Raw genomic sequence first — 9,903 nt, 5'->3', positions numbered from 1 at the left:
ACGCAGAAGACAAGCATCAAGACTGTTCTTTGGACTGGCACCCAGGTGGTGGAAAGAACTCCCGCTGGCTGTCCGGACATCAGTCTCTCTCATGGTCTACAAACGCAGACTGAAGACCATCTCTTTATACAACAGCACTTAAATGAGCACTGAAATAAGTATTGATTGTAATGTATTGTATTGCTCTTATGTATTGTATTGTATTGCACTGCTCAACTCTGTTCCTTTCATTTTTGGTATCAGGAGTGACTTTTTGTTTCTAGTAGTATCTGAGCTCAGGACTAGCTTTCTCTCTGACCTATTGGTAACTAGCAAAGATACTTTCTCAAGGTAGAGAAAGAAAATAAGAGTGTCTGCTAAATGCTGTAAATGTAAATAAACAGGTCAGGGTTTATAAAAATGACATTATATAACACAAAATACAATGAAGTTGCACTAAAATGACAAAAACAGGTGAGACTAACATCAGAAACCCAGAAAGACTACAATATAATCTGCTTTGCAACAGTTAGATTCTCTCAAACTTGGGTAAACATTTCACAGAAGACTGATAACGGCTCCTGTAAAGTAGTGAGGCTGCACCTCTAAAACACAGCCTGCTTCTGTTTACTCTGCAGCTGGAAAGTCAAACCTGAAGGTAATAACCGAAGCTACTGGCTCAGTGCAGACATTTAAGGATACAGCCATGGATCACAGGGCAGGCGAACCTGTGCAGCTGTGAGAGAAACCAGAAGGATAAAATTAAAAAGGCTGAATTAATACAAGCATATGCAATTAACTACTGAACGAACAACTGACCTATACACACTCTGCATTCTTTAGCATTGTTGGGAAAAGTCTCACAACAATGAAAGTAAGAGTCATGCTGATGTTACAGTGGAGAGCTTTGACAGGTCCATTAACATGATTATCCTGTAACTACAATAACGTATTTAGTATCTACTATACAGTATTCAGTATCTACTATATATTACTCAGTATCTACTATGAAGCATTTAGTATCTACAATAAACTACTCATTACCTACTATACAGTATTCAGTACCTATTGTAAAGTATTCAGTACTCATTACCTATTATACAGTATTCAGTATCTCCTATATATCACTAAGGAACCACTATATATTATTCGGTATCTAACAAAGTATTTACTATCTACAATAAACTATTCACTACCTACTATAAAGTATTCAGTATCTACCATGTATTATTCAGTATCTACTATAAAGTATTCACAACCTACTATGAATTACTCAGTAACTACTAGGAATTATTTGGCAACTTAATTACTCAGTGGGTATTATGACTTATTCAGTACCTACTGTACATTAACTACTATCAGTTATGAAAGTTTAATAGTATTTAATAATGTTGATGTAACATTTCATTCATGTTGAGCTGATGTACACATTTGAGAAATTAATTTAAAAGGAAACTTGCAATTGAGTATATTATGAATTATTCATGGCTGAATGAGTTGTTATCTATTATTAATTATTTAGTAATTACTACTAATTACACACTTCCTACTACAGATTATTCAGCAACTACTATAAATTCTTCAGTATCTAGTATGTATTTAAACGATCTACTGAAGATGCTATTTCTTTCATGCATCTATAATGTCCAATATGTAAATATAAATATACGTAGGTGGTTTTAATTCACTAATAACGATACAATAGAATGATGAAATATGTTGTTTGAAAGCATTATTTGATGTTCAATAAAATAATTTTAAGGCAGTCAAGTCACTCACTTTTTAAGTTAAAACACCAAATCACATCACGTTCTAGTGTTCTCTGACCGTGAGCCTGTTTTCTCTTACCTCGGGCTGTGTGCTGAAGTCTCTGAGCAGATGGCCGTTCCATACAAACCGCTGATCTGCCTGGAAACCACAAACACAGGAAAGGTTAAAAATCAGGACTCCTGACTAAATTTATGCTGGGACTGCATTTTAAACTGGCTGTTAATATGCATCATGACATTGGCTTTTGCAGTACTGATATCAGTGAAGGTTGCAATATGCAAAAGAGCCCTTTAACCAATCACAATGTTGTTCACTATACGCTTTGAGCATACCAGCCAATCAGAGATGGCACTTTATTAGTGTTTTGAGGCTGTTTTGAGGGTGAATTCTCTCAACAGCAGGTCTGACAGGTTTATGAAATCCTTCAATATTTACATATTTTTATTATTTTTCATATTCATGTTATTGAGCATTCATTATTCCCTCTGAGATTTGTACTGACAGATCTCAATTTGAAAATTTTTTGACAATTTTATTAATGAAATTTAAAATAATCATAATTTTTCTGAATAAATTAATAAAATGAAGTAATTATTATTTTAGTCATTTTAATTGATACAATAATTTACAGTTTAATTACTTGTTTGGGATTTTTTTAAACAATGGACAAGAAATAGACAAATTACTTATTTTGCTGTAGTCAAGAAAATTCATATACAGTTATGTACGTAAGTGAAAATAAAAAGAACACATCCTCTGCAGGGAACTCACTACAGGGGGGGGGTTAAATCGAAATGTAAAGGACTAATTTTTAACTTTTTTTTTTAAGAAAAAATATTAATTTTGCAGGGCTGCATATTACAGATATATAAAATATCCTGTTGCGATTATTTGCTTATTATACTCAAAGTTACAACATGCCCTGCAGTATATAAACTAGAGGTGGGTGATACAGCAAAAATATATCATAACAAGATACTTTAAGCCTTTTTTTTACAATCCATGGTACTAGCGGTGTTCAAACTTTTGCATAGGACTGTACATAATTTAACGTTCTCCTTCCTCCTTCTCTCTTTCATTCTCTATCTCTCCTGCATCCTCTCTCACCCTCTCCAGCAGGCTCATCTCCTGGAACTCAGGGCTGGTGTTGGCGAGCCGCTGCAGCGTGTGCGTGAGGTCGTAGTCAGTGGCGAAGTAAAACCCATCCGTGTTTAGGACATTATTCATCATACCCAGGAACGCTTTGTTGTCCTGCATCTAAACAGTAAAGTCAAAGCAGGTTAGATTCATATCACTCAATATACCAGCCGTACAACCTACTTTGTAAATATACTTAAATATAATAGAAATACATGGATCAGGCATAACATTATGACCACCTCCTTGTTTCTACGTTCATTGTCCATTTTATCAGCTCCACTTACTGTATAGCTGCACTTTGTAGTTCTACAGTTACAGACTGTAGTCCATCTGTTTCTCTGATACTTTGTTAGCCCCCTTTTACCCTGTTCTTCAGTGGTCAGGACCCCATGGACCCTCACGGAGCAGGCACTATTTGGGAGGTGGATCATTCTCAGCACTGCAGTAATACTGACGTGGTGGTGGTGTGTTAGTGGGTGTTGCGCTGGTCTGAGTGGATCAGATACAGCAGTGCTGCTGGAGTTTTTAAACACCTCAGTGTCACTGCTGGACTGAGAATAGTCCACCAAACAGAACTATCCACTTTACATCTAGATGGTGGGCCAACAACGCAGGTGCATCTAATAGAGTGGACATTGTAAGTGGAGTGTTTAAAAACTAAAACTCAAAAAGGGTTTTCTTATTGTTACTATGTCAGGCCTGGTACGACAGAAGAACCCTTTTGGTGTTACAGTATATAGAACACTTTTCAAAAAGATTATATATAGAACCCTTTTCAACACCTATTTTTACTAAGTCTGAGACGTACATTTGACTGTGGACATTTGACTTTTGGCCAAACTATCATTTTAACTCAAGCACTCAAACTGCTGCTAATTAATCACAAAAAAAGCCTGTTCCTACTGAGCAGGGCTGTGCAGGAGTGTGATGGGTGGAGGTTTAGAGAAAGTAGGCCAAACACTTCCAACACTCTGCACTGAGACATTTCCAGAACACAGTAAAGCAAGTGGTGTAATGTAAAAACTGCTGAACCTGGTTATCAGTGAGGTGCAGCACTGTCTTCTTATAGGAAATCACATCAAACTCCACCGCCTTCCAAACCACGTGACCCAACAGATCCCCGACTTTTCTCTTCTTTGTGATCACAATGAGGTACATGCCTAAAACAGACAGTGCAGGAAAAAACAGGCAAAATAAGTCAGGCTAGTGAGAAAAAAACTCATTAAAACAGATTAATCAGATTTTGATCATAATCGTGATATGATGATCATGATACTACATTAATACTGAACTACCAGCCTGTATAAATACTTCATATTTAATGATTATTCTAACTTCAATAGGTGTGATGAAGTTACTGTTACAACAAACCTGCATTACAATGGAGAAGCTTGTGTAGAAAACAGAAATACAGTTTTTTGACATAGTTTGAGAATACCTGTTGGCCTTTACATTGTGTATGAATTTCATGACAAATGGACCACCTCCTTGTTCATTTTATCAGCTCCACTTACTACATAGATGCACTTTGTAGTTGTACAGTTACAGACTGTAGTCCATCTGTCTCTCTGATACTTTGTTAGCCCCCTTTTACCCTGTGTATTTTTTTTCTTTCTATATACTGTATATATGCCTGTAGATAGGATCTGATATATTTATTCTGTTATGTCTACACTCTTATTACAGTTACTGTACAGTGTTGTGTGTCTGCCTACCTGCCTACCAACTAAAAGAAACTGCCCAAAATAACTTGGAAAAATGTCTGGGTCCATTGACTTGCTTTAACAGCAGAGTAGGTTTTTTCCTTCTCCTGTAAAATTACCATTTTGGAGATACGTATTTTTGGTCCGACAGCAGCAAATTGTTTTTGTAAGCCTACATAGAAATGTGTGTTCAGGGAGTGCTGAGTGTTTTTTGCTTGCACTTGTGGTGCAAGTAGCTGTTTGTATTGCAGAGAATTGGATTTCTGTAATTCGTTATTTGTTTTTTTTGCTATTGGCTTAAAGGAGAGGTTAGATTTGTGTGAATACAGCAAGAATGGGGGCGGTCGTGGGCTGGAGGTTAAGGAAGCAGCCTTGTGACCAGAGTGCCCTTAAGCAAGGCACCTAACCCAACTGCTCCCTGGGCATGGATAGGGCTGTCCACCACTCTGAGCAAGTGTGCTCACTGCCCCCTAGTGTGTGTGTGATGCTTCACTGCACAGATGGGTTAAAATGTGGAGGCGAAATTTCCCCGTTGAGGGTTACTTAATCTCAATCTAATCTTAAAAAAGTCTGTACTTGTGACACATTCAGTAAGAGGAAAACTGCAGTAATAACGGATCACTTCTTATAATATCATTGAGCTATCAAGCTTCATTGAACACTGCATTTTAATGCAGATATCATGCAGCCAAATGGAAACCAATAGTTCATCTAAACAAGCACAAGATAAAACATGCAGCAGATTCAATTTACACCAAATTTTCTTAAATAGCTTTTATTCCTGTTGGCTACATTACCACTTTCAAACAAACAGTCAGAATGCGTTTATTTTTCCAACACCGACCTGCAACCAGTCGTACTGTTCCCATAATGCCATATATCGGTCGGGTCACAGCTGAAGGAGGGACATCCTTGCTCCCTGCAAAAATTAGGAGTTTTAATCTCTGAGCTCACAGGGAGTCAATCTGATTATGATTCTTTAGAAAATTATTCAATTCTCCATGAAATCCTCAATTTCAGAATGATGGAAGCAATAATAATAATAATAATAATAATAATAATAATAATAATAGCAAGGACAATAAATTGAAGTACAATTGTATTCGTTAACTATTACATAAAACCAAATAGTGAAAGAAACGGTAAAGTTGAGCAATAAAAAAAGCACAAGAGCATAAACAAAATAAAATAAAAGAATAAATCATACGAAAATTATAATAAAATTATGAAATGAGAGAAAGTGATTTACAGCTGTATTTTACCAAAGTGGGAATTCTCCAGTAATTGCTGAGCTATTTTACTGGTTTCAGCTGTTAATGAAAACCTTTAAAGTAGATCAGACACTTGAATACTTCCATATAAAAATTTCTGCATAAGTGGTTAAGATGTAAACAGACTCGTTCAGAGTGGTTTGGTGTGAGAATATATGGCATTAGAGAAACTTACTCAGAGTCAGAATTGTTCACAGTGGTGGTGATTTGGCCTTAAAATCCATTCATGGTGGAGGGATACATGATATGCAGGGCGCTGTGACGCAAAACAGTCCCCACAGAAAACGTATTATTTCAGATTTATCACTATTTTACCACCAACGTTACACAAAAAAGCTCAGAAGACTCGTGTAGGTTCACTGCTGGTTTTGGATAGTAAATAAAATGTCTGTATATGTGTTGTAGTCATGGTGACCCCTGGTTCCCATCACCACCACTGTAAAGGCATCTGAACCATTTCACACCAAATTACTCTGAATCACTCTGTTTACATCTCAAACAATGAATAATAACAAAACTTCAGTCAATAGAAATCTTCTTCTTTGAAATAGTTTCAGGTCAGCTGCTTTGGCTAGACTCTGAGTTCTGCAGCTGCCCAGTATCAGTCACTGAGTGTTTGTCCCACTGTACCTATGAGGGTCATTTCTGTGGACACTCTGTCAATGGCGAGGACTTCATTAGCGCCATCGTCCCCGGCTTCTATGTAAAACTTCTCCGGGGTGGTGTGCCTGCGAGGACAAACAAAGAGAACCAACGTAAACAAACGTCTCAGCAATGCACTTGACTGATTTCTGCTCAAAACACAAAATTGGACAGCTTATTATTTTTATTTTGGCTGTGTTGCAGCTTTATGATGTATAAATACATATACATGTACATATTTGCTGTACAAACAAAACGTAACACCACATTTTCTTCACATCACTTGAACACAGCTGCCCTTTGCACTGAATAAAAAATTCATGCTGAAAAGACAGAAATGCACTTTAAACAAAATCTTTTTATGTTAACTTGCAACATGAGTTTGGACTGCAGTCGCCTTCATCTGTAAAGTCTTTTCTGATATATATGAATAGTTTTGTTCCAACATCACCATTATCATCTAAGTCACTTAACCTCCTGGGTCGTGGGGGGCTTTGGAGCCTATCCCAGCCACCATAGGTGAAAGGCAGGAAACACCCTGGACAGGCCACCAGCCTATCACAGGGCAGATACACACAAACATATACATTCACAAAGACACCAAGGGGCAATTTGGCTTGTCCAACTGGCCTGACTGCATGTCTTTGGACTGGGGGAGGTACAGCAGTGCCACTGGAGTTTTAAACACCTCAGTGTCACTGCTGGACTGAGAATAGTCCACCAACCAAAAATATCCAGCCAACAGCATCCTGGGACCACTGATGAAGGACTAGAGGATGACCAACACAAACCGTGCAGCAGCAGATGAGCAGTCATCTCTTACTTTACATCTACAAGGTGGACTGGCAAAGTAGGAGTGTCTAATAGAGTGGACAGTCAGTGGACACAGTGTTTAAAAACTCCAGCAGCTCTGCTGTGTCTGATCCACGCGTAACAGCACACCACATCACTTCTTTGGAGTGTGGGAGGAAACCGCCGGGCCAGGCGGCCAGGGTTCTTTCTGTGTGGAACAGGCATGTTCTCCCTGGGTCTGTGTGGGTTTGCCTGGTTTCCTCCCACAGTCCAAATACATGCATTCAGGCCAATTGGACATGCTTAATTGCCCCTCATTGTGTTTGTGAATATACATGTTTGAGTGTATCTGCCCTGTGATAGGCTGGCGGCCTCCAGGGTGTTTCCTGCCTTCCACCTAGTGAGTGCTGGGATAGGCATTTTTAAGACAGATGTATATGAGCCTCATTCTATTCATCCTAATGACAAATCTAATAGAATAATCACATCAACTGTATTTTTACATTTATACAATTACCACAGTTCGTGAAAAGGTAGTTAGGGCTCTTTAGTAGGGCAGAACCACAGATAGTTCTTCACTGTGACTTTTTTTCAAGAACCTTTAAGGAAAACTGGCTTTATATAGCACCTAAAGGGTTCTGCTATTGGTACAAGAACCTTTATGGTACTAAATAGATTAGTAGAGGATAAAACTACAGTATTGTAGTCAGTGGAAATGTCACATTTTACTATTTTTGTTTTGTAAGGGGACGTTCAGGGCTATTTTGGCTGGTTCCAGCAGGTTAGCATGGTTCCTCCAGCAAGTCTTTCATGCTTTTCACACATTGCTGAAGAATGTGTTCTAAATGGTTCTATATGGTTCTATATACAAGCATTTTTTTTAAAACGGTTCCATATAGCACCAAAAAGGGAGCCCTTTTGGGGTCATATAGAACCATATAAAACACATCCAACAATGTGAAGGACCATTTCACTATGCAAAGAAAAAAGGCAGAAAAAGGTTCAATACAGAACTCGTGGTTCTAAACAGAACCATTTCCTTTACTTAAGAAGCCTTGAAGAACCATGTTTTTTTTTCTCAAACCGCACTATGTTAGACAATATAACGGTATACTGTGAAAGAAAGATAGAAATGCTGTAATAACTCCCTCCATTCGGCCAGAGTGAAAGTGAGTTATGAGGGGAAATAAACGCCCTTTTCACTCATTTCAGCTCAATATGACACAACAAAACGCGGCAGCCTCGCTGCAGAGACTCCAGAGCCGTCACTCCGGAGACTTCAGTGAAAAGGGTTCAGTCTAAAAGCGTTTTAAAAGGGTAAAGAGCGCTGAGGTCCTGAATAAGGTTTATAATGCTGAGTTTAGCCGGACACTTACAGACTCAGGCTGCTGTAGCTGCTCGCCATTTTTCCGACCTTCGTGACGTGTCAGCCGACTCAGCCGCGCGAAGGCGGCAACAAAACAAACAGAACGCGGCCTGACTTTTATACTAACCAGCCCATTTTCAAATTAAAAGTCTCTCCCTAGAAAAGCCCTGCCGTTTTTCCTTCCTTTCCATGGTGTAAGAAATACGCTGCTTTAAAACTTGAGAAATTTTGACTTCAGTCAATTTAAAGTTCACAAATGTAAAACACACAACAAAATGCTTCAATGTTTTCACTTAGAAAAGAAAGTACCCTCGGTGCCTTAAAATTTTGAGTTCACCGAACGTCAGATAATAACATATACTGATAAAGATGTGACGGCAATAGTAGATAATTAACTCAAATCCTCAGAAGACGCTTCCTTCACCAAGTTTGGACCGAGTTCTCTCTGAATTCTCTTTCAATCACCAGATTCATCCATGCATGGTGGCCCGAAGTAAACCCCACATTGTAAAACCTTCACATACAATTACACATTTCCACCACAGAGGTCTCCAAATCCCCAAAACTTGCATAGGGCTGCTTTAACTTTCATTGAGGTTATAATATGAAGTTAACAGAAGAGCGATTTGTGTTTTACATTTGGAAACTTACTATTTTAAGTTGCGTTACTTGCTTTTTATGTTTTAAGGCGGCATATTTTTCAGTTTAGCACAACAAAACAGGCTGAGAGATTGTGTAGTGCAGATTCCATGGCTAAATCTCAAATAGCTCCCTACTCCCTACAAAGTGCACTACAAAGGTCATAAAACTATGGCTTTCTACACCCAAACAGTGCACTAAGTGTATGACCGGGAGGTGACCAGCTTTAGCTGAATATAAATGGTCTTCTGTTAGACATACAAAGCGCTGTTTAAAGTGTTGAAGTCTGTTACTTCATGACCTTCACGGTGCACTATGTAGGGAGCAGGGAGTCATTTGAGATTCAACCTATAATTCCAATTCATAACCTGTGTTTGTGAGTAGGAGGTATTTTATATGATTTTAATTTGATGAAAACTTTTTAGTGTGCAGTCATTTTGCAGAAAGCCAAAATATTTTTTGCTTTTGCCATTTTTGATGTAATGTATAACGCAAGTGCAGATTTAACCCAAATGTGAAGTAATCAATTATGTCATTTCTGACCTAGTTACTTATTTATATGCATTATAATGCCACAATACATATAAATATTTCATTATTT

The 9,903-nt window shown here is 38.1% G+C and overlaps 1 protein-coding gene across 1 annotated transcript in view; it reads right to left on the bottom strand.

Moving 5' to 3' along the window:
• Positions 1–8,746, bottom strand: part of sacm1lb (SAC1 like phosphatidylinositide phosphatase b) — a 24,412-nt gene extending 15,666 nt beyond the window's left edge. The window contains exons 1-7 of the mRNA XM_017684145.2: positions 8,674–8,746; positions 6,494–6,591; positions 5,437–5,511; positions 3,922–4,049; positions 2,857–3,006; positions 1,828–1,887; positions 682–715 (exon numbers count right to left, since the gene is read on the bottom strand). Coding sequence (XP_017539634.1) covers positions 682–715; positions 1,828–1,887; positions 2,857–3,006; positions 3,922–4,049; positions 5,437–5,511; positions 6,494–6,591; positions 8,674–8,702 — 574 coding nt within the window. The 5' untranslated portion in view covers positions 8,703–8,746. The remainder of the gene's footprint in view (positions 1–681; positions 716–1,827; positions 1,888–2,856; positions 3,007–3,921; positions 4,050–5,436; positions 5,512–6,493; positions 6,592–8,673) is intronic.
• Positions 8,747–9,903: the final 1,157 nt, after the last annotated feature.

This window comes from Pygocentrus nattereri, chromosome 24, assembly GCF_015220715.1.
Source record: "Pygocentrus nattereri isolate fPygNat1 chromosome 24, fPygNat1.pri, whole genome shotgun sequence".
In the NCBI taxonomy this organism is placed as follows: Eukaryota; Metazoa; Chordata; class Actinopteri; order Characiformes; family Serrasalmidae; genus Pygocentrus; species Pygocentrus nattereri.
The sequence above is the reverse complement of the archived record's forward strand: the minus strand, read 5'-3'. Positions and strand labels throughout refer to the sequence as shown.